This window comes from Pomacea canaliculata, linkage group LG8 (assembly GCF_003073045.1).
Source record: "Pomacea canaliculata isolate SZHN2017 linkage group LG8, ASM307304v1, whole genome shotgun sequence".
Classification (NCBI taxonomy): Eukaryota; Metazoa; Mollusca; class Gastropoda; order Architaenioglossa; family Ampullariidae; genus Pomacea; species Pomacea canaliculata.
This window is the reverse complement of record NC_037597.1, coordinates 9,158,609-9,184,722: the sequence shown is the minus strand read 5'-3', so window position 1 is coordinate 9,184,722 and position 26,114 is coordinate 9,158,609. Positions and strand designations below refer to the sequence as shown.

At 41.6% G+C, this 26,114-nt stretch overlaps 1 protein-coding gene across 1 annotated transcript; it reads right to left on the bottom strand.

Annotated features, from left to right (window-relative positions):
- Positions 1-4,192: 4,192 nt before the first annotated feature.
- LOC112570775 (mitochondrial import inner membrane translocase subunit TIM50-like) lies at positions 4,193-25,879 on the bottom strand. The gene is made up of 10 exons (XM_025249394.1): positions 25,308-25,879; positions 24,820-24,851; positions 23,676-23,697; positions 23,206-23,264; positions 22,424-22,543; positions 21,468-21,575; positions 20,822-20,920; positions 20,469-20,625; positions 7,939-8,042; positions 4,193-7,426 (listed from the first exon to the last, which is right to left on the bottom strand). Exons 1-10 carry the CDS (start codon positions 25,744-25,746, stop codon positions 7,337-7,339), a joined length of 1,230 nt encoding a protein of 409 aa, XP_025105179.1. The 5' UTR covers positions 25,747-25,879; the 3' UTR covers positions 4,193-7,336.
- Positions 25,880-26,114: the final 235 nt, after the last annotated feature.

The following is a 26,114-nucleotide window of genomic DNA, read 5'->3' as shown; positions in this document are numbered from 1 at the left end:
TGACCCCGCCATCTTTCCCGTGACCCTTGACAAACCTCTACTCCTCATTCCCCGCAACCCCTTTCCGTAGACTCTGCATTTAAACAAACCTGATGTTATACTACCTGTAGTATGTCTCTATACCAAATTCCACCAGGTGCAGCTCAGTTTGTTTCTGGAAAAGTGACAGCTTTCTCGACTAACGGCCTCCGATTGGACATTTTACACTCAGTAGGGGCCAGGAGATACCTCAGGACAAACGATCAGACACGTCGAGTAGGAGAGGACCACTCAGCTTGGACACAAGTCACAAAAGGGAAAGACTTGCATACGCTCGAAAGCCGGAAAACGAACCCTGATTAACGGCTTGTGACAAATACAGCAACTGGGGGCTGGGGGGAGTCCTTTATCGGATATTCCCAGAGGATCGCGCCAGCCTCTTGGACCTGGCATCAAATGAAAGCTTATCTGCACAAAGGAATATTGGCTTAAGGATTTGGCCGTCAAAGGTGAAGAGTGGGAGGCACGGGAAGAAAGGACAAGAGGCGGAGGGAAGAGAGAGAGGGAGAGGAATAGGAGGAGGAGTGAAGGACAGACTCGATATTTTCTTGGCAGTAAATGCAATCTGTCAACAAGATCTCTAGCAGATAGGTGCGAACATTTTACTGTAAGAGAGTAAGACTTTAAAGGGTTGTTAAAAAAAAGTGATAAAAGTATGCGAAGAGCCCAGACTTCATAAACAAATCAAAATTGTTCTAGTTATGTTTTTGTGAAATGTTTCAAGACGTTTAACACAAAAACATAAATGAGGCAGACTGACAAAAAAGAGAAAAACGATGGGGAGGAGACGGATGTTGCGAGATGGGGAGGTGGGGTGTGTGTGTGAGAGACAGAGAGAGAGACAGAGATGCTGTCCCTGCAGGCAGGCGGTTGACCAGGCGACCTACTGTGAGTGAGGTTGCTGTGTGCATTACGCAACCCACTGGTGGCCGCGCCGTGCTCGACATGCCGCACTGTACAGGGAGGTTGCCGCACGGCTGTGATGTGGTGACGGCGCTGTCCTCATGCCGCAGCTGCTTCTCACGCAGCGCCGCCTCTGATGTAACATCCTCCCACTCTCTGCCACCACCCACTCCTCCTGTTTAATCTTGCCGACCCTCACGACGGGCCAGCCAGCCGTCCACAAAGCGACGACCTGTCCGGACCCGCTCGCGTTTGGGTCTGTCATTTGCAGGCTCGGCCAGAACAAATGAAGTTGACAGGTTTCTGCGGCTGTCTGCACCAGCGGATGCCCTGCAGCCAGGGATTGGTGCTTCTGCGAAAAGACTTCGTCCTTCTTCATTCTGAGCGTTGTGAAAGAAAATAGTTTTTGCACATACCCCAGGTGCTGCTATCCTAACCTTCCCCTCCCACCTTAACCCGTCCAACACAAGGACAGCCATGTTCACAAGTATTACCATTTACCAGGAAATATTTTCACATTTGAGACCTAGATAGCATGGAAACATTTTAGAAATGTCATCTTAATGTTTTTATATCTTTATTCTATCAAGGGATTATCTTAAAATTTGAACTGAACGACTTTTGACTGATTCCATAGCCAAAAACCACGTTAGTGTATTTGTCTCCTAAAGAATATATATAAAAATTCAAACCAATAACTTATTTACAAAATAAGGTAGAAAACCTAATCGCTCCCCTCAAGTGTATGAACCATGACGGTTGACAAGGTTGGACAGATTGGACCAATCGTGACCAAACCCTTGCCCCTCACGTGCGTTTGAACTTTAGGTGTTATCACGTGACATGGATTGTTTCTGTCTTCAGTGAGAACTGTAACACGTGTTTAGGTACATCTAGCTACAAAGTGTGTATATTTTTTACATAGATACTTGTGTGTGTGTTTTGTTTTTGTTTGCTTTTTTTTTTTTAAAGTGGCTTAAGGTCATCGTTTTGTCAAACGTTGGCATTTCTGATTAATCACTTTCTTAAACTTCCGGTTTCCGACTTTCTGATGCCACCCTGTCATTATCTCACCTGGAATCTTCACGAACTGGTTGAAATCTACTTCTGTTAAAAGACCGGCGCAGTTTCATCATGATTATTTCTCTTTGGAAACCTCAGCATCTTGACATGTTAGCATAATAAAGAACGGAAAATCGCTTTAAAGAGGTCGGAGATCCAACTTAGAGAAATTAAGAGTTCGATCACATCATTCCGTTTTTTTGTGGTAACTTCCTTTTATTTATAATACGATACTTCAGCGCATACGAAACACTACTTATCGCTGTTTAATTTCAGTTTCAAAACATTTTGTAACGGACTTGAATGTGATACATTTACTTCTACAGGTTTATGTCTTGATGATGTATGGTCAAACATTTCTGATTTATCAATTGGGGATTCTGGAGGAGGAACTTCTATCATCATTACATCATCTGGTTAAGTAATGCACACGATGTGAGCAACATCTTTTATCCTATATCATCCGGCGATACAAGTCCACTCCACGAATGCCGCCATTTTCACACCAGACTTTTTGCGCGAACGCTCGCCGCGAGCTGAGAGCAGGTTGCACGGCGCACCTCTTGCCAGCCTCCGCAACACAGAAAAGATAAAAAGAGAGACTGGGGGCGCATGTTGCTGCACAAATACAAAGCATCTTGCCGCATTCACAGGAAACTTCGCAGGCTCTTGTTTACTTTATGAGCATCACAGCGTGAGAAACATGGGCTCGTACTCTGTACCAGACTAGGGGTCAGGCGCAGCTTTTTTTTTTCTTCTCTTTTCTTAATGCTCATTTTCCTCCACCAATTGGATGGCTGTCTTGTCTTCTTTCTCGTACTCTCTTTGCCAACTGTCAATCTTTAAAGGTGCTTTTAATGCAAAGTGTAATTAACTATTCAAGCTGTAACCTGAGGGTAAAATGTGTTCGTGCGACTGAAGACAAGAAAGGTTGGCAAACAGTTAATCGCTCAAGCTCGGCACAAGAAACCGAGGTCCTTGTGATATTTTTTGAACGATAATGTATCAGAATCGTTTATCTGGCATGTTTACCTAGCTGGCACTATATCGTTTATCCAGCAGATTGCAAGACACATGCATCACGAATTTCTTACATTGCGAAATCTTTTTCATCAAGCTTGATAAGTGGTGCAAAAAGAAAAGAAAAAAACTACCACCACCAAGAACATGACTTTTGCCTGGGAGTACAGTTCCTGATTAAAAAAGAAAAACTGACGACGACGAGGATGATGCTGATGACAATGAACGATGATGCTTCACGACATAAAATAGTGAAACAAAGAAGCGCGAAAAGAAAACCCTTTACCTGGAGAAGCATGAATGGTGATGTCCCACTTCCCTTGCTTTGTAAAGGTGATATGGTAAGTCTGGTCGCGAGGCCAACTGATTAAAAAAAAAACAACCTTCTCACTCAGGTGTCACTCACTGACCATTCACTGGACAGAGCAAGGTGAAAGGATGTGGAGACAATCGTCAACATAAACAAATCCCTTCCGTCACATATCTCCTCCAGCAGCAATCCTCGCATTAACATCTCCGCAGACGACACGCCCGTTTCTGACAATTCAACAGGTCAGAAAAAAAATGTCAGGTGACGTAATTTACAGAGACCCTTTATCTTTTCCTGGTCCTCGGCCTTCTCATCGGCAACGAAGCTTGAACTGTAACGGGAGGGGTCAGCTGATCACCGGAATCGTCTCGGAAGTGAAGGCAGCGATGAAGGTAAGTTTGTCAGTACTGAAGGTAAGTAAGCTGCCAAGAAAGTTTGCAGCCACTTAGAAAATCTCGAGGACGACTTTGCTACACTTGGAGAGTGGCTGTAGCTGCCTGACATACGCACGCATGCACGCACGTGCAACTCGCGTTGCGCGGGACTTTGCCAAGTGCGGCCGCAGCATGTTGCACAGATGCACACCGCGCCGGCGCAGCTGCCGTGTGAGGAGGATGCCTGGGCGGCATTTTTGGAAGTGGGGTGGGGATGGAGGAAGGGGCCACGCCATGGGAAAGTCACACAGCACTCACCAAGCAAATTTATCCCTTGTTACGTGCCTCATTGGCCCAATGCCTCTGTATTGATTAGGTGCACATTGTGTACCTCTCTTCTCCTCCCTCATCTTTCCACGTCTTGTGCAGTCTTCTCTCTCTCTCCCTTCACACGCACGCACACAGATAAGAAATATGCCACAACTTTTGTTTCAACACTGTATTTTGATACCTGTTAGCAAGTGCGTCTCTCAGCAATGTGCTGGGAAATCTTCACTGAATATGGCTGTGGAATTCTCACAGTAACCACCGAAACAAATAAACAAAAAAAGTCCCCCTTCACATTCTCAAAATTTAGCCTAGGCAACCAAAACTACAAGGTGAGACACGTATTTAAAACATCACGATCACCTCACATTTCACCAGCAACAGCATGCACATTCTTTCCACGTGCAACACTGACAGTTCACATATGATACTGCCCATAATTCAAATATCTTGACATTTCATACTGTCGATTCGTTGAACTGTTTGATTTTGTTAAAATTTCCCAATAAATAATAAATTGGTTTTAGTAATACCACTTATTCTTTATTTGTCATGTGCCTGGCAGACCATTCATAGCAGATACTGTATTTTCCACGGTACGTCAATCCAACGGATCGCATTTAACTTTTCTATATTGTACAGTGTCAGAGCCAAAACACTTTATTTTTTATAATTTCAATTTATGTTACACTGATCTTCATTTGCACTTTTTTAAAGCACAGAACTTGCATTAAACAAAAACACTAAATGCAAACTACACACAAATCAAACCATTTACCAACATCCAATCCAGTTTCATGGCAAATGCAGTTCACTCGTTTTCACGGACGGTCACACAAGTGTAGACACAAACACAAAGACAATATACAATTAAATTTCTTTCTTATGCATGACAGCTACAATGTTTTGTACAAAATCATTTTTTCCTTTCCTTCGACGCGTTACAACTGGCCATGGCATGTCTCGCAGAAGTCAACAGTGACAAAGAGAGAAAGTGGGACGCTTGTAGGACACGTAGATATAAGTGTGAAGCTAGCAGACCAAGCCAAGTGAGAGCATCACGCTGTGCAGCTACAGCCGACAACTCAGTCTCCCCATCATCACACACAACCACCAGTGGCCCGCAACACCAGCCGCACACCGGGCCTGACACAACCAGCCAGCCAGCCACACTGCTATCGGGCGCCTACAGGGAATTACTATAATTACCTCTTTCTAGCCATAAAACGCATTCTATATTTATACATTTCTGTAACTACACAACGCATTCTATGGCTATACGATTTATTCTATACTTGCAGAATAATTCTATATTTATACAATTCAGTTCTGTAGCTACAGAATGCATTCTGTAGATAGTGAGAGAAAAAAACCTCGATAAAAACCGACGTATTTATATTATACTGAGGAAGTGCTATCCAATTCATTTTATATATACAATTTCATTCAATCTCAAACTGTCTGTCACAGAGTTGGCTGACCTTTTTTGCGATTGTTCTAAGACGTTACAGCAGACGACTCTCCGGCAAGATGTCTGAACTTCTACTTAGCAAGTAAACACACACAAGAACGTAAGGCCATGTTACGAGAGCGCTGATTGGTTGATCTTTCTTTTCGCGGGCAACAAAAATAGAATGCAAATGAGCCAGCCTCGTTCCTAATTCAATTTGGTAGATACAGTAAGTACAGAATAGTATAGCTGCTAGAATGCATTGTGGCCATAGAATGGAATTGTACATATAAAATGAATTGGATAGCAGTTTGAGTATAATAAAAATAAAATACTTCGTATTTTACCGAGTTTTTCTCTCTCTAGCTATAGAATACATTCTGTAGTTACAGAACTATAAATATAAAATGTATTCAGCTGTAGTTACAGAACGCATTCTGTACTTATCACGGACGTGTACACAGATTCATGGTACTTATAAAATGTATTCTTTCATTGTAGAATACCTTCTTTAACTACAGAATTCAATTGTCTAAAGCATTTTGTAATGCATTTTGTAGGTATAAAATGAATTGACAGCTATAAAATCATTCTATAGCTAGAGAGAGATTTTTTTTTTAAATTCCTCTCGGCGCCCCATAGACTGCAGCAAGAGTTCGCGGCGTTGCTCGCCCGGGGTCAGGGGCCAAGTACACGAGATGTCGCTAGGCGTGAGCTGGACAGCTAGTGTAACCTGACCTGTGTCTGTTTTCTATGAGTTCTTAGTTGCATGCTATGTGTTAGCCGTGCAGCGTGCCGACCGCTACGGATCTGGCCTCATCTAGAAGCGAGTCCACCGGCAAAGATTGATGACCGTTTGTACGTCCACTCATAACGTAAAAGTGCTCGTAAAAAACTAGTGTATTTGTGGAAAGGAGATCCAAACATGACGCAGTCCAGGCCTGGGACCGACGGCTTTTAGCTTCAATGCAGACTCGGCTATTCCCAGGTGGAGCAGATGGGCCTTCACTGACATGTCTGTCACCCAATGTTCATTTATCATTACTGGACAGCGCATTACTGGTATGCAGGTCGTGATGCTTTGCGACACAAGTACACATTATTACATCCGCGACAACGCAGCAAGGGTTATCTGGCACTGAGACCAACAATTACGGAATGATACTAACTACGTGGTCTTCGCCGTAACAAATTTCAACATCAACATCCTTAAGACTAAACGAAAGTAGATTTACAAATTTGTTCTCATGGTTTATTTCCTGTTGTCCAATGAAGCGTAGCATCTAGCCCAGTGAAGTCACATACAAAGCCTGACCGATGTTCCTATCATGTCCCCTTTCCACATATACAGTACACACACATGAAAAGCAAAATGGCGATACGCCATGAAACTAGAAATACTTATGCGACCAAAAAATACTCTTCTACCTGGATACTTTGACGACTATACCACGTACCTACACTTTTCCTGCAGTCTTGCCAGAAATGTAGACCCTAAACGTCTGAATGAATGATAAACAACGTGTCCTGAAGGTGAGAACAAAACAATCAACACTTCCTTCCTGACACGCTCCATGTAGCGTGACACTTTAAGCATTACACCTGGCTTCTCTCTACCTAGCTGTGTATACATACCACAAAAGCTGTGTATACATTTTTCAAAATGCTGCAGATGGTTTTCCGAGATAAGTAGCACATTTCCACCATGCCGCCCTGTGCACCCTGACTTCACTAACTGTATGCTAAGCTTCGAAGATTTGGAAATTCGCTTTTACTGACTGAGACATGCGCAGGAATACTGGCTGCTGGAGAACGCTGCGGCATATCTGAACAATAAGTGTTCTTCCCACGTCATCGGCGCTTGAAAAGGCCCAGCCCACCCCATATGGACTTCTTCTCCTCCTTATCCTTGTATTCCTGAGCAAGGCGCTCCTGTTCTTCCTGTCAACACCCAAGATAATAAATCAGCATACTTGATACACACACATTATCTCTGTTCTACTCAAAGTAAACCGAAAATTAAGTACTAACTCCCAACTCCTAAAATAAAAACTAAACTATTTTTTGTTTACAAGTGAAGTGGTGGGTGGGATGCAAAGGGGGAAAAGAACTTGCTCGATACAGCAGTTTCTCTGCTCACAGTCAAAACAACCCGGAACAGCCTGCCATGTCTGCTGGAACCCAGGTCGTTCTGCAATGAAAGTGCAGTGAAGACGACTCACGGCTAATCTCGACTAAGCAAGCAAACTTGATAGCCTTGACAGCATACTTGCACGTTGTGGTCATGGTGCTGCAAGGTGTGAGGCGCGTGATAAGGCCTGCCACACGCCATCCGCAAAAAGATGTCTCTCATCCTCCCATCCCCACTCTCCCTTTCGTATATACACCTCTTCCCCCTATCCCCAATATCTTTGTCTGAGGGTACCTTGCACGAACCAGCACAACGCACTCACCTGCAATTTACGCTGATTTTCTCTGAAGGCAGCGATGGGGTCGTCGAACTGACTGTAGTACTCAATCACATTTCGGACGTCCTCCACACCACTGGATGCGATGGCTGCAACAGACATCTAGAATGACCATCATGATCACAGCTGCATTCATACCGAAAGTCAGCTTTCCTGGGTGACTGACTTGTAACTTTGCCGTTTATCTGTCCCTCTAACCAGTGCACAAAGCTACTAGCACACCCTGAAAAGAATGTTCACTCACTCATTCTCTCACACACACAGCACAAAGAGAGTCGTCCAATATCTGCTTGTACAATCTCATATTTGAAAACTTCTGTAAACAAACAAAACAGAATCAATGGGAACAAGAAAAATAATCCTAGTTGAGTATTAGCGAAGCTCATTAAGTTCTGAATTACACACTGGCAGAGACTTTCACACAAGAACAATATCACGGCTGTCAGAAGAAAGTTTACGATGGAGAGAAGGCCAAAATCATTTAGTCGCCATGGAGAAAGAATACACAGACCGCTGTTGACAGAAACCAATTATTCCGTTTCACTTCCTTTTTCGCTACTAGAATAAAACGGTGTTTGTGTTGCTCTGAAGTCCATTCTACAGATCAAACGCCTAAATACCTCGGAGGTATCTAAATACTTGGAGGTCAGTCGATTCCACCTCCTACTCTACATGCTTGTGTACACTTTAGTTTTGTACAAGCATTAACGAGTTCTATCGCTCCCAGCACCTCCCTTGCTTGTGAATGAAGTTAGCCGATGGTTGGTCATTCACGACCGCTTTTTCTTGCTTGGTCGGGTCTTAAAATTTAGCCTCATATCGACATCCGTCGCAAAACATAGGGTAATCCGTAATAATCCATCCAAAATCACTAAAGATGAAAAATTGCTGAAGTTACCCGAAAAACGAAGGCAAATAAAACATATCAACGTGAGATGCTGATAACTGCAATGAGAAAAACTCCTTTCTCTCTCCCACAAAAGTAACACTCCTTCACCAATGTGTTATTGATATCTTTTCATAACTTAACTGAAGATGATGAAAATCTTTTCAAACATTTTCATTTGAAACTGCTTTCTTCCACATGGTGTTTATTAAAATGTTTTTTGAGACAGCTAAAATAAATAAATAAAAAGCAAAGAAAGAATTCTCTATGAAAGAAATGAGGCAGATATCTTTAAAAGCTCCCAATAGTCGAGATAAACAAAAGTCTTTTATTTTTAAAGCAGATCGTGACAATATTTACCCCCAAAACTACTCCATCCCTTCCAAAATAATCAGCAACATTTGTTTTAGAAGGGGCGTGAGAATTATCTCCCGAGAGATTTGCTTAAAGTTGTTTTAAAGTTTCCAGACAAACGTTATTTATGCCTGTCTGGAGACACGCACCTGCCTCGGTCTACCTGCTACAAGACTCTATGGCTTCCCTCTCGTCAGACTCTTTCCACCGAGCGGTGTCGTGTTCACCGAATGATGATGATCTCTAGAGAGTGCCATCATGCAGGGCGACCCCGGCCATTTCGTAAATCTCAACTTGCGCCGATTTTATGGAAGAAGTATTGTTAGAAACAGAACACCAAAAACGAACACTATTTTTAGAACTATGACCAAACTGCGACCCCGCGATAAAACGATTGTTTTCGAATTCGATTCCCAAAGGAAAAGGAGACAGGAAAGGCGATGGATGGTGGCAAATGGGACAAGAGAACTAAAGCTTGAAACTGGGAAAGAAGTTTGGGTAAAAGCAGAGCTCAGAAAGTTCTTTTTTTTTTTTCTTACAGTAGCAAGTCTTGGACTGTAATGTAAAGCAATGAATAGCAAACAGGCCATATAAAGACAGTTAACAGGCGCATCACTTAGCAAACTTGTCAACGCCGCGTCGACGAGTGGCTGGAGACAAACTGTCTCCACACTTCATGATGAATCATCACAACCGTGACAACCACTAGCTTTGACCAAAGGTTATGAATCAAATCCCTAACAAAATTTTTTTTCTTAAGAAAACAAACAACTAAAAAACAACAACAAAACGAAGTCACACACACACACACACACACAGAACGTTCTTCCCACCCCTCATCCCCACCCCTTTCACCATTCTCGCTCTACCACCCTCTCTCTCGACAACTCCATTCACTGTAAATGTTCTGGAACTTTCTGAAAGAAAAAAGCCGCGCAGCAAGAAATGCGAAGCCGGTCATGTTGAAAGTGGACACACACAGCACGAGACGATGACAGCCGCCACATGATCAAGTGACGTAAATCTATACAATGACGGAAAGCGCGACGTCAAAGTCAGCAAAAAGACAAAGCACCTTGACGTGGGTGATGTCGTCATTTCCAGGCGCATGGATTCCGTGCCGACATGTCGCGGAGTCGGTTAGCATGCGGTAACCAAGCGATCGCACAACACCGAAACAACACCCGCCCCCGCACCGCAGTCACCTGTCATGCCACCGCGCGCCCTGCGTGAACGGAGTCTTTGGCATGTTGCACAATGCCACCCCCATCGTCATCCCCCAACCCTTGTGCTGTTTTGATCGAAAGAGCAAATAGGTGGGTCCTGAGGATGTAAGGACACTCGACAACAAAATAAGCAGCGTGGCTCTATCTCTGCTGCGGTGCACAGGTTAGGTTCCATCTGCAGACCATCGTCTTCAATGTCGCCTGCCTTGTCGCAGATGTCTGAGGGCGATCTATTTCACTCCCACGATGGCATCGGGGTAGGGGGGGGAGAGAGGATGGGGGCTAGGGAGAGATTGAGTTCTGCGCTGCCAGCCATGACCATGCCCTATGGTGGCGGTTGGAGCCTTCTTTGCTATGGCAAGTCTTGTCTCAGGCCCTCCCCAACTTCTTTCCCATCATGCGTGGCAGACTGCGAGGTACACGTCACGCAGCACGAGCCCACCAGACTTAGCGAGCTACGTCGATAATAAATGCGCTAAAGCCATGAGGACGAAAATAATGATGGGCAGAGGAAGATGTGATGGTTACAAACGCCCAGCCATATTTTCTGCTACCTCTCGACCTCTCATTCTGCTTGTCGTTGCGCTTGTCTTCGAGGGACGAAAAGAAGGAGGAGCGGAGGGCATGAAAACCGGGGTGGGTGGGGCAGGGCGAGCAATAACAGACATCAAACGACAAGTCATGACAAATAACAGTTTTAAAACGGAGGGGGGTGGGATTTGTATCAATAAAAGTCCCGTCATATCATAATCATTTCTGTGGAAAGCATCGACTCTTGCACTCTTCGCAGTCGCTTCCCAATACTGCATCAGAAAACACCAACAGCACGCCACTAGACAGCCAACCAACACCGTCCTCGTCCGCCATCCTGGCAGTAACTGGTCACGCTTTCTGCTGACTTATGATTCCCGCTCCAATTGGCATGTCAAACGAATATCTTCAGTTACATTTTAATAATACTTCTGTGACACGCTCTCTTAAACTAATTTCTTGTCGTTTTAAAGTGATGTCCGACCTTGGCAGTTCTACGAGTTTTTGTCGCCTTGGAAGCGGCCTGTTGGCGCCATCTGATCCGCAAATCTCCTTGAAGTGATTCATATCTTAACCTCTCCACTCACACTGCATGTCTTCAGCAATTTACTTGAAACCGGCGCAACCAAGAGCGTCCATCCGGTTTGCCTACAGTCCCACAGTACGCTCATCATCAATAAGTGATGCAGTTCCAGACATGATGTTGTTGTTCTTTGCTGACGAAGCACATTTTCATTGCTTCCAACATTTAACATTTTAATAATTTTAATCTAAAGAAAAAAAAAAGCAATAACTACTATGAAGTGCAAAGGCACTATCTAGTCAAGCGCAGCTGCCACCAAGCACACATCTCGCTTTCGTCGTCAAGTTTTATCGTCTACCACTCTGCGTCTTGGGCGTATATCTATCGCCACCCATATTCCAGCTCAATTATTGACAGGCTCTCTGCCTGAATATCTTTTATTTATTGTTTCGCGTCTGGTACCGATGGAGTCCTTCTAAAATATTTGTTTTGATGCAAGCTGGAACACGAAAACCAAACCGTAAGTCGGGTTCCCAGCGCAACCCACACCTTAATGCGTTTACCATGGCAACCACCAGCAGCATCTTTGTTATGTCCTTCAACGTCATCCTCTGCGTGACCATTCATCGTATCCTCTGTGACGACCGTGCTCGGCACAGGTTCAACTGAAATGCAACGATCGCTAAAGCAGATGATGCCGGCTCTGTGTAGACAGCTAATCAAATAAAGCAGCATCGAAGAAAGAAATATTTTCCAATCCCCACTTCGCGAATAATAAAAAAAGGGGTGGGGGGACAGAAACGAGGACTGGAATTTCCGAACGCTGACAACGGTGTGGGTGAGTGGTTTATCAAGAATCGGGTAGTCGCCACTCACCAACACGCACATACACAGCCTGCTGTTGAAATATCCGAAGTATCCTATTCCAGTCCCCCCTCGTCAGATACTTGAAACGAATGCACTACGGTGCCTTCCCTTCCCCATAACCATCTCTTCCCCCCTACTCTTGTTCTTGTTCTTGGACGCCATAGCTAGTAGTCAACAGCTTTTGTCTCCAGGAGCGCGCTTTCCTTCACTCGTTTGTTTGTGTGGTCCCATAGCTTCCACCCACACCTTAGTGATGATCATGCCTGAATCTCAACTACAACCTTCACTTTCTACTCGTCCATCACGTGACCCGATACCAAATTCTGCGCAAAAAGTGTAATAAAGACAGTGGCAATGAAAGCAACACCACCACCAACAAACCCCACCCCACCTCCCACTTCCTGACGGATGTAAATAACAATGAGAGAATTTGAATTTTCAATGGGTCGAAAACAAACATCTCTTAAAACGCACAACAATTTCCAGCAGACTCACCACTTGTTCAAACTTGACGAGTTTTATGAGACCGCCAAAGGTCTTATGATAAGAGAGTCAACTGTCAGACATCGTTGCTGACCTCTCTCTCTCCACCCCCCCACCCCCACAAACCTTCTGTCCGCTATTCTGAGTCTCTGGGCTTGAAGTCGCCGTTTTTCTGGACACTGGCCACGTGTGCTTACCACAGCAGTTCTCTGGCCGCGTGGCGTGATGCAGCGCCAGTTCGCGCCGACCTCTCCATGGTTTCCAATCAACACTGCAAGCTTGATCCGGCCTTCACGTGGTGTCAGTTCCTGGTCACAAATGGAACGGGGATGTGGGAGGGGAGACGGATGGAGGGGACAGAAATCGAAGGTCCAGGTTCTGAAATTTCGCAACTCTTGCGAAAAATACCGTTCGGGTGCTGTAGGCCATACCAGGCTGCACTAACTCGACGGAAAAGGCGGAATCTTTCCCTTCAAGACTAAATCGAAATCGCAAGATAAACTTCAGAGCATGAGACGACAAGAGAGAAGATAGTTATATGCACTCACAGGTTCTCCCCTTCATGCCTTTAATACCACCAGAACAGCGACCATCTAAAAAAAATTCATAAAATAAATAAATAAATAGCAAAATTCACCAGTCTAAACAAACACCTCAACTAAAATTGCGATGAGAAACGCAAAGGGAGAAGTGTTTTCTTTAGCTGCCGCTACAGAAGAGGAGGAAATCTCGTGGGTGTATCGCAGACACAGGAGGACCCTCCCTTCATTGACGCCAATGCTGTACCGTCTTGATTTTATCGGTTTCTTAAAGCGAGTTCAATGCAAGCTTAATGACAGGAAGCCATTATTTCCTCGCCATCATTTTGCCCATGCTTGACTCCCCATTCATCAACTCGACATGCGGTCCGGTGAAAAACAACCCAGATATAGGACTTGTAATACGGCTTTTAATGTAAGCGTGCAAAAGAAAGAGAACCTGTGCATGGCGGTGTGTGTGTGTGAGTTTGTCATTGCTGCTGTGTAATGGTGACGGTCATGGACGTAGAGCGCGCACCAAAGAAAGTAAAAGAGATAACTATTTTTTTTTAAATAAGACATAATCACATCAGCTGGGATTAACGAAAAGTCCTGACGTCGATCCCCTACAAAAAACGGTGTAGAGTTGACCCTCCGTGTTCACTGGTTCCACATTCGCGGCAAAATTTGAACTTGTGATGCGCCGAGCGTTGCACTACATCCATACTGCAAAGGAATACCCTCCAAACACTAAGCTATTTTATTTATATTAACAGAGCATGCGAGTAGGGTCTTGGAACCAATCCCCCGCGGGTACTGAGGGACGATTGTATCCACGCGCAGGTATCAGTCATTAGCATCAAGCAGAAAAATAGCAGAACGTGCAGACAAGCATTCTGTCAAAGCTGATGTTCTGCGAACCTGTCCCGAGTGTAGCTACTTTCTTCGCTTCTCGAGTTACAAACATTTTTTTTTTAAAGCTACAATACATAAAGGCTAATTTTCATATCTCCTTTCATATCTTTAAACTATGCGCGCAGAGTGAGAGAGGAGGAATGGGGTTAAAGAAGAAAAACGAGAGAAAATATAAAGACGACGAACAGTGATTAGTTTTCGGGAATAAGACAAGCTTTATATATATATCGCCTCCTCCTAGTCGTCTTCTTTCATTCTGCTTTTAATTGGTTTTCTCCGTGCGTCGCTCCTCCACGGTAAACAGGTCGCTTGTCCACCTCGTGGCCCAGGCTCAATGACTTGCTAAGTAATTCGATTTCTCGTTGATGACAGAACTACGCCATTACGCCGCGCTCATCAATATTGGATTAACACCATGATTGATCTCTCTTGCCAATCAGCAAACGTTGTGGAGGTACGCTACTGACTCAGGCTAATCCTCGCCTCGTCACTCCCTCAACCACTTCTTTTCCCCTCTCGTTCACCCACGACAACGAGGCTGCTCTGGGAAACCGTTCATAACACACACACACGCGCACACACACTCTCCCCTACACCACACACACACCCCTACACCACGCACGCACACACACCTACACGCACGCAATAAGCACTTCAGGTTTATAATGAAGTCGGCTCACCACCCTCAGGCCATTCTTCCTGCAATCTATAACGATGATAAAAGAATCAACCGGCGATTTCATTACACCTTATTTTCCTCTTCCTGAAATAAGTGTAGAACGGCCTGAAGGCGAGGAAAATGCAAGAAACTTGATGCGGTCAATACTGACAGCCTGTATGAAGCATTAACCCAGACTATTTTCGTACTTTGTTCCTCTCTGTCATCTCTTTTCTTCAATTTTCACATCATTAATAACAGTCTGGCATTTAAAGTTTTTTTCTTAATGCTTATTGTTTGCTAGTGCGTTCTATCCTTCAAACACCAGATATTCTCTGGGAATGAAAAAGGTTTTTTTTTTAAATAATTTTCTTCGCATTTGACCCACACACATGTGTTATTAGGAGGTAGCCCTACTGGTCCACACACAGAGAAGCCATACGTCTTTTGCCTGTGTCGTTGGGAGGATGACCATCGAAATGTCCAGTGATATAAGCAATATTGTCTCCTATCGCTGCCTGAGCTGGTCATGCTGACATAATGTTCACAAACTGGAACTCTCTCCGCGTGATTCCTCGCCACCCACCCATCTTCATCACCCCCACCATCTCTTCCTCTGTCCGTTCAATGGTCCAGACACATCCCGCTTCTTGTCTGTCTCCACTTGTCCCATCCTTACCGCAGGTTAAAAGGGCTTTTTATTACTTTTTCTTTTACCCATTGGTAAAATCTGCCAACAGAACTAAATATTTCAGTCTCCGTCCCTCACATCTCCTTACGATTGATTGAATCTTTGCGTGAGCTTTTAGCCGCAATTGACTTGCAGGACACGCGACGTTCTCTTGTCAACAGTGTGCAAATTCTCCTGTAAGCTCAAAGGTCAAATCGGTTGTCGGGAACACTGCAGAAGCACACGTCTTTCTCAACTAATTACAACTCTTATAAACTTCTACAGCGTCATACTCTCGCGTGCCTTTGTCAACTGTCAATCAGCACGCTTTGTCGGTAATGCCGCCAAATGTTTAAAAACACAGCAAGCAATGCTCAGTTACCATAGCAGCTATCTGCTCCTACCTGTCAAACAACTCCTCGAACATTGCTTGACTGAATTTTGCCATCATTTCAGACCAAGCAAAATTTTTGTTTACCGCTTGACTGCAAATGAAAACCGGTGCCTGAACTGTTTATAATAACAATGCTGCAGTTTATATAGTGCATTCCTCTATTGTCGACTCAATGCGCTTTACAATTTCTGAATAAAAAAAAAACATTGAAAGAACACATTCAACATACAAAATGTATATAACACGCATGCTAACTACACAAACCAAAACATAGCAAGAAACCTGATAGACACAACAACAGACATAAAAGACAGAAAATTCTGCGCATGACGAATGTCGGGTTCGGCACAGGAAAAGACTGGTCGATGGCGAGCGGGAAAAGATGAATTCGAGAAGAGATCTGTTCAGATATCTGACTTGAGGTAGCGCAGGAAACCCGGCAGAAATAGTGCGCACTATATCCACACCAGACATCAGCAGATCTCCGGACTCCGAGTAGTAACACGTGCCAAGGGTGACAGAGATGTCAGACTGCAGAGAACATGCCTGTTCACTCCGACTTACAATTATTGTCTCAGTGCAAATGTTATCAGAAACTGATCTTCTCTTGCAGTTATTAAATATAGAACTTTTGACATTAAAAAAAGGAAACATTTAGTTTTAAATTAAAAAACATGATTTTTGCATTTTGGGGCAGAAAAAGGGAGGTTTTCGCCTCATTGCAGATTGCTTTACATTTTTAAACTCAGCATAGCCCGTTGTACAAAACCTAAATATGCCTGTTGATCCGTTAGTTTATTGGATGACGCTACATCCTAGTATAAAGCCACCAATGAATACCCAGATACAGCACTTCAGAGGCAAAGGGAGCCGACTAACAGAGGGAGCGAAACGAGTGTACGGACAGACATGCGCGCCCCAACCTCAATCATTCTCTCGCTGGGATATGACAATGCATTAAGTGATTGAGTAGCGATACGAACTTAATTGGTCGCCATTAGAGCAAAGCGCCAGGCCACTGTAACCTTAAGGTCTTTCGGCCATCATCGTGCTAACAGGCTGACAGAACTGCTGGACCGCAGCCACTGCGTGACCTGTCTATACTTGCCGTGTGATTACAACAGTGCATGCAGCCACTGCCTGACCTGTCTATTTGTGTCTCCTTACAGAAGGCGACTTGTCATTGTTGTCTACTTTCAGCAATGTTACCAGCTTGTGACAGACCTCAACAGCCCAGCGTCCAGCTATACTCTAAAGGTATTCTGTGAAGTCAGCTCACCAGCAGCAAAATGCATAGGAACAAACTGAATGTCGTACTCTGCTGCAAAATAGTGAACTGTACTCATTTTAGACATGCATCACAGCATTGCGATGAGCTGGTTGCATAAGGTGGTTGCTGGTGGAAAGGACTGTCAGGTAAACAAATAATCTATTGATTCGCAACGCTTTGCTTCGAAGCCTTGAATCCCTTTCTGGTGTAAGGTCGCTTCAGTGCTGTGCTGGCAACACAAAAATTGATGTCTGCTGCGAATGTTCTTGCAGAAAACAGTCTTCACGTTTTTGTGGTTTTTTTTTAAAAATACTGATAAGATCGCTGATGCATATTACAGCATGCTTCTTTTCTTCCTGTACTTTTTTTCCAAAGTCAACCATGAGGATTGGGTGCTCTGTATGATTGATTGTCTGCGCGAGTGTAAGTGTTATCGATCCTTTAAAAAAAAAAAAAACCTACAAATTTCGAGCCTAGTCATGGTCTAATCTTAAAATAACCGCCATGAATGTTAAGACGTTCTCCCCCACCTCAAAAAAAGTACACAAAAATTGTTACGTGCCGGTGAATGAAAAGATCGGCTGTGGATTTCCCAGTCTTTTTTTTTTTCATTCAGGTCTGCCAAGGCTTAGATGCTTGAGTGACGGAACCATGAACTATTCAGGAGTCTGCAGGGAAGATGGCGCAACGACCTCCACGTGCTAAAGAACGCGCATCAATATGGTCTCCTAGCTCCCAGCGTCACTAATGACCATTATCTTCTGTCCAGTTTCTAGGGAGATTCCTTGTTTGTTCCTGCCTATTTACGTGCTTATAACTCTTCTAAACCCCATCACGTATGCGAACTTGTGTATATTAAAAAAGGTCATTACAGAGAGTAATGGATTATAAAATAATAAATATCTTCTCTATCACAAATAATGTGGCTTTCGACATTCATACACTAATGTAGAGTTAAAGGTCAAACCAGACGCCTATGGCCTTTGCGAATCCAGAGACAGAGGCCTCAGACTCCTTGAGTCTGAGCTCAGCCAGCGACTCACCTTAACTAACAACTTATATCCCTACAGGAATTCGAGGACGGCAACTTGGTACTAGCCAAAAGGAGTGGTCAGAACTATAGAATCAACCTTTATTGGCATCAGTCATGCTGAAAGTAATACAGAACCGCATCTCACTACTCTGACCAATGCTAGCAGAATAACAGGATGGCTTCAGACCAGATAGTAGCAAAGTTGAGAAGCTTTTTAACTGTCACATCATGATAGATAAGCACATTCAGCATCAGCAGGACCGCTATCACAACTTTATATATATAGACTTTAAAAAGGCTTTTGACAGAATCTGGCACAAGAGGCAATGGCATGTAATGCACACATTTAACACTGAAGAACGCCTTGTCCAAGTATTTGAAGCACTGTATAATAGCTCAACAACTGCAGTACTGCTGGATTAACTAATAGGAGTTTACTTCCACATGGAGGAATATGTCAAGGGCGCTCCCTATCACCTGCACTATTTAACATTCAAGACCTTCCAGCAATGGAAAAGGAAGTGTGGTGGGCATGGAAGGTTTCCCACATGATGTTCTCCAAGAAAATTCTCCATGCCCATCAGACAGTTCAAATGCATATGGAATGGAGACCAGCACTGATAACAGCAAACTACATGAACAGAGTATTGCATGAAGAGGCATTTACGAGCCACCTTCTCCAAGGATGGCAGCTTCACGACAGATATCTGCATCAGGGCATCTGCAGCAATGGACAGGATGGACAGGGTCTGGCACAGCCATAACATAAGGTTTGCTACAAAGTACAATCTGTAAAAGTCCTTCATATTTCTGATCCTGCTTTACAGATAGGAAATGTGGGCTCTTGCTTATGTAAATGGAGAGAGGGATTCAGGCATTTGAGAACAAGTACCTGAGAAGACTGTTTCCAACCTCATATGGAGAACATAAAAACTAATAACTTTGTATTAAGCACGGCTGCCACACTTGTAGGACACCAGGAACCTCTACAAGCGATGAAAGCTGTTTTGGTTTGTTCATGTAAACTCCATGGCAGCCAGAGAAAGAACTGAATTACAAACCTCAAAGACATTTTGGTCATGCTCTACAAGACCTGCTGACTATTACCCAAAAATAGTGCGAGAAGCAGGCCTTGTCAGCTGCCACATCTATCTATATGCTTCCCCAAAAGACAAATATCAGTCAAGGGAAAACCATGTGACATTCAATCATGCATTCCTGATAAGTTCTGAGAAAATTCACTGAAAAAAAAAACTTCTGAAGTTTCATCTCTGTGCATGGTAGTAGCTAGCCAAAATACAGTACACTCTTTGCCCATTCTACAGAACTAAAATCTCATGTGGACAGTAAGCCTTAATGATTTATGGCATGGTAACACTCAAAAGTGTGAAGATGAATACATTGAATGACCGATGAAATGTTCTCAATTCCCATCTGAAATCCTCCTCGCTCTCTACAAGAAATCAGCGATTATGAAGAGCCACCACTCTGTTCTACTACTATGAATTAGAATTATCTTATCAGCCCTAACTGCCAGTCTGTAGGGAGAACAATTTGAATGGGATTGACACAATATTTCTTTAAAGAAATAGGATTAATAAACAGCTTTGCAATAAGAAGTTGCTCCAATAAGACTTAAGAAACTGTCAACATTTTGATTTACATGCATAAACAAACACATTTACACACACAAACATGCACACATACCACAACTCACACAAGTGATAGATGTAAAGCTAAGGGAGGTAATTTGATTAAAGATAACAGAAGGTATTCAAAGAGTAGAGTTAAAATGGATAGCATCCCTTGCGTAAAATGAGGCAGGAAGATGCAAGAAACAGCACACCTGTCAGCTGCTTGATACCAAACAAAATATATTTTTAAAAGTTTAAATTAATTAGTAATGATCCGCGGTTTCTCAACAAAATTTTCCAAAACTAGGTAAGGTAAGGAAATACTATATAATCCAATTCTTGATGATACTGAGCACTCAGTGAAGATGCAAAGGCTTTTAAAAAAACAAAATATCCACACACATATAAAACAATTATGTCTGCATATGCCTGTACATTTATGCGGATTATGAATGCACACACATACACACACACATGCATGCATATTATCCCTCACACTTCAACCACACTATCCTTACAGATTACTTTCACGAACAGTGTGAACAGCACTCACTTTTGAGAAAATGTGCCAGATCAATCAATGTTCGATCATCATCACTTCCAGTCCACTTAGGAATCAACAGAGTATTGCGTGGATTAAGTTCCGTCGCATTTGGGTTCCACTCCACCATAATTACTTTTGACAAATCACGGTTAAGGCAAGCGAGGTCCTGAAACAAGCAAGGTAGCGAAGGTCTACTCAAATAATATGTAGACCATGAAGTCTTATAACTACAATTTTTCTTCCAAGCCAGCGATCTCAAATTCATGTTTGGAAAATGTTTCAATATACACAATAAATAATTTCTCCTAGGAAATGGTAAAGCAGAAGAGAAACAATGTTGGAACTTCATCAATCATAAATACCTTGATATGATGTCCATTCTGGTAGCGAGTTGCATCCCGGTATAGTCGATACATGATGTAGCCATTTGGGTCAAGGCTAGACACAAGGGGATCTGCAGTCTGTAACAGTAAAATGTTACAATGTAAATTTAACATGCAATGTAAAATGTAAAATTCAACATGCCTAAATTGATGTCTCTGTTATGCAGGCAAACACTTTAGACTTCAGGAGATCAGTGTTATATTAAAGACTAAATGCCAAAGGCACCCGACTAAGACAGCCAAAGTCTCAACAAATCGTAAATTCTGAATCCATGCATATAATAAGTAATGTCTATTTTTCATGTTTTAGTCTGAGAGTTGAATATTTAACCATTTCTACTGTGAGATAATGAAATTATTTAACATTGTTGTCTTGGTGAGGTATGCAAATGAATTCTTCTCCTGTTTAGTAATTATAGCTATATGCACAAAAACAGTGATAACTTTATAAGATCTCAATAGGTCAAAGAATTTCAACTAAAACTTTCCTTAGATCTTTTCTTTAACAAGGAAGACTGATTTTCTCATTTCTCTAATTTTAAACTTTAATTTTATATAGTTCAAAAATACTGAACAACTTTTTCGGATGGCAAGTGATCAGTTAAGATCAGACGTTAGTCCATACCATTCCTTGCTCCTGAGTGTAGATGACAATTTCAAACAGTGGAGGCCCCACCTGATGCAGGAAATAATCAATGCCTGGTCGCTTCTTAAATCGCCATCCTGTGCCATACTGAAAACACAAAAAAAGACATTTAGTATTTTTTTTAACAAATTTATCATAAGCAATATACAAGAAAATCAAAGGAAATCTTCAAACCTACACCTCTGTCTTTTAGAAACCAAGTGCAACCAAGGAAAGCATGAGTTACTTTCTTTTAAAATGTCAGCCTGAAGCTCATATTTCTAGACCATAATTTTAAAAAACCTCCACTCTAGACATCTAAATTATGGGGCAAAGCATTTTAATACTCTGATACAAAGACAATGTGGAAAGGTTTTCTATAACCACTAAACAGTTCTGGAGTACAAGAGGTGCATGCAAGCACATGGGTAACACTGAACATACTTTTTCAACCTCAATTTCAATTGTCGAACTTTTGCAAATCGATCTTCTATAAGTCAAAATTCTAAACATCAATTGGTTGGTTTCCATTACAGCAATGCATATTCAACTTCTGTAGCTCGAATCAGCCAAGCCAAAAACTTACACAACTTGAATAATTTTAAGCCAGTCACCATGTTGAAACTACTTGAAAATACCTCAGAAAGTGTAAAATCGTGTACTTCACCCCCACAGCCCTTAATTCAAACCTTCTGTAATTCAATTGTTTTCATCTGTCACTTGAAGCTTTGACTTATAGAAGTTCGATAGTAAGTGAAATGAATGTCAATTTATATAACAAAAAATAAGGGTTTGCAGAATTTCAAAAATGAACCAACATTTTAAATAGCTGCTATTGTAAATGAGTGGCATAGCACCTGCAATAGATTTTGAGCACTTCACACATGCTAATGCAACACACCAACAAGGCAATGTGTCCCACAGGAGAACAGTTCTGTGATATTCAAGCAACTTACTGTCCAATCTGGGTGTACCAAAACTCCTGTCATCTCCATAACAAGAGTATAAGGTGGCTGCAAATAAGGGTACTGAAGAGGATCTGGAAGTAGTTTATCTCTTGAAGGCTCCTTGATTTTCTGTTAATAACACTATAATGTTAGCTGGTCAAATTCTAGGAACCATATTAATATTTCAGCATTAATTATGTTAAAAGTTACCAGTTTTCTGTTAACTGTTGGGTTTGGCTATATAACTCAGATGCTCCAAGAAAACTTAGAGCATTGGTCAGATGTACATAAAAATTACTGCCAGAGATCTTTTTACCCTCAAGCACATAATTAAGTCAGTACTATAATAGTTCCCCTCCTTTGAAGCTATCAGGTGTTACTGGCTGTCTGTATATCTAATTTCTATGTGACATTACATGACAACTGGATGCATAAAAATAGTATCTTCAATTAAAGATTTAATTATAAATGCATGTTAAAGCTATAGATTTCTCTTGCATGAGTAATTATGGGCTGGCAACAAGGATGGCAATGACAATGATGCATACAGGACAATGAACATTTAAAACGCTGAAGGGTGTATCATTTACACTATAAATTATAGATGAATCTGGTGCGTAACATCTACCTGCTAAAAGAAAACAAGAGTGTGCAGGTATAACAAAGACGCATTAATGCTAATGGAAACTAAAAAGTAATTACAATCATATATTTTCCTTTCAACTACTGCCAAACCCTACTGTTATTTATACATTAAGCACTCAAAAGAAACCTTTTATTATCATTCTTACCTTTGTGAAGAGATTGAGCTCTTTAGAAGCCCTTTTAAACATAGCTAAGAATTTTGGCACTGGAAATAAAGAGGTATAAAAACAAAATGAAAACAACATAAATAATGCACATTCTATCATTCTAGTGAACAGTTATTCTCTAATTATGATTTTTTTTTAAAAACAGGAAAAATGGTTATAATAAAATAAAATTTAATTTGATTCTTTGTGCATGAAGACTTAGTTTTAAATTTATCTCTATCCCACCAACCCCTTGTGCAGTATGGCTTCATCGTTTAAATCAACTAATTCCCACTACCTTAGATTCCCTTTCTTAGTATTAAGTTTTTACTGCATAAAGATCTCTTTCTGAATCACCTTTTATAAATATAATAAAACTATTCTATAATATAGATAAGCCTACATTTTACAAATAATAGTGCTGATCAACTATGATTTCTAAATTAACATGACTTTATAAAAATACTTACTCTGGCTAAATTCATCTTCTACCTGGAAAGAAAAAACACACACACATATGAAAGCATGTGAAAGAAAGTCAATTATAAGGTCATAAGTAGCAGAAATTTTGATGTACATTTAACACACCCACACTTTAGTATCGTTACATTTTTATCTAAATGTAACAATAATAATAATAGTTTATTTAAAAGTGTGCCTTATCCTACCAAAAAAGATGGACTCAAAGCATTTATATGCATAAATAGACACTTATCAGTGGGCAACAAATGCATCTTACAAATTCATTCAACATCATTTTAATCATAACTTATCAGTCTCTCTCTCTCACGCACACACATACACACAGGGTGGAGGAAACCCGACTACCTAAATAAAACCACTAACAATCAGCCCTGAAACAGATGTCACATTCAGAGATAGGTAAGTTGGAGACAAGATAAAAACTCACAACACCCAATTCTCACTGTCGTGGCGACAGCCACCTAAGCCACTGTGCCTCAGCTGCCCACAAATGCTAGAAGTTCCATTTAATACATTAAAAAAAAAATAAAAATGTGAGAGTTCTGTCCTTTCACCTAACAGGCTGAGGGTATCAGCTCTCCTTGATTTTGTTTATGTTTTGTGGTCATGCTTTGATTTGAATAAAAGTGTTGAACCTTCATGTTAACATGCGCTTCTGCTGCATTTTTTCCCTCTTCTAGTTTGCAACAGGACTGTATATAATGTTATTATGAAGTGCAAACTGTTTGGATCTATTGGCTGGATTTAATTCTGCCGTGCATCACTTGCTTCGACAGCAACCTTGAGCTGCACTGAACAAACTGAAGTGATGATCATCTTTTTCCAGTTCTCATATGATATCACTATTACATATTCTCAAGATTATTCTCCTGATGTCACTAACCTTATTCTTTGAAGTCATTACCATTAAATCTACAAAGATCGCCCTGGAACGTAGCGATTCCTAGCATTGTTTTCCACTCTACATCTTTGTTACTATTTTGTGATCTTGTTCAGCACAATGAGTCCACCTTCGGCTGAGATATTGTGCTTTATAAATTTCCACTTATACTTCTTCTTATTCTTCTTATTATTTTTGAAAGAAAATGTTAACAATTAACAGTCATATATAAATATAAAACAAACACTTGCCTCTTTGCCATCTGGATCTAATGGTGGAGAACCTGAAATAATATCAAGCTCAAATTTAAAAATCGTGTAAGCCTTTAAAACAAAATGTTTAATTTTGCATTAGCAGTTTTTAAAATTCTCTATAAGGTGACTATCATCAGAAGTTTATCCTCAGTTTATAACACCAGGATAAAATAAAAAATTTTAATACTCTGATTAATTCCGATGTAGTCTAATAACACTTTCATCAGAACTAAAACAGCTTTGCAACATTATTATAACGATTGCATCTTTTTATTATCATGAATTATTTATCCTTGGTTAAATCAGTTGGAGAGCTGAGAATTTACTGTGGGTTGTGGTCATGGAAATACAATGACAACGTTCGCATTCAGTCCATCTAAGTGACAAATGTTCATATCATTTTTTTAAATTGTTTATCTGATAGTTTACAGCAACTGCGCATTTAAAACTGATGCTGGATTACTAGCGACAGTTAAAATACCTACCCCAGGCGTATATCAAGAAACCGCCACTTAGCAAACACCATCCGCCAAGGAAGGCAAGCCCAAGCTTCCACGCATTCTTTCCAGTCCATTTTCCACCTTTTTTATCTGAATCTTTTCCTGGCTCTTGACCCTTTCCGCTTGCATTTTCACTACCTTCTTTATTTTTGTCATCTGGTGGATTGTCATTGGAGGCTGCAGCTAGTTTCTCCTTGAGAAACTGGTCGGTTATTCTGGTGGTTCCTGTAGCCTGGGTAGTATATAAACAATTAATCTGTGCTGGAATTGTATGCTTCAATCGTCTTGTTACAAATGTATCTGAATACTCACAATGCCTCAAAAACCTCACAAAACTTCGAGAAATACGAAGATCTCTACACTGTCGTGCAAAACACATGCACACTGTGTAGGCTGCCATTTTGGTTTGAATACTTCCGCTCATATGAAGACTTACTTCCCTTGTGCAGACTGCATGTGAATCGCCGTTGGTGTTAATGTGCCTAAAACTATAACTTACCTAAAATAAGCGGTCTGCTAATATTAGTTTGCATAAGATTACTCAGATGATTTATATTTATACATGGGAAATGTTATATCAGATATGGATTGTTTTAACAAGTCTTCTGTAAGTTTAAAAAAAAAATTCAGTTTTTTTTTTTTTTCAGGGTATCTAAACCGTGAACGCTTTGAGTGTATTTACCTGTTATAAAGCACAAAAAAAAAAAATCAGCATATTAGTCTTTGTTTCCTCAATATTTTAGCTAGTAACTCAAAGGCTCCCAGTTAACAGGGCTGCCATCCACAGCCCCC

Excerpts from the sequence above, each read along its gene's own strand:
- LOC112570775 (XM_025249394.1), bottom strand. The coding sequence starts at position 25,746 with ATGAGCGGAAGTATTCAAACCAAAATGGCAGCCTACACAGTGTGCATG. Across the intron at positions 24,852-25,307 it reads TTTCTTGATATACGCCTGGG|GTTCTCCACCATTAGATCCA; the intron begins GTAGGTATTTTA and ends ATATTATTTCAG. Across the intron at positions 20,921-21,467 it reads ACACTCAGGAGCAAGGAATG|ACTGCAGATCCCCTTGTGTC; the intron begins GTATGGACTAAC and ends TTACTGTTACAG.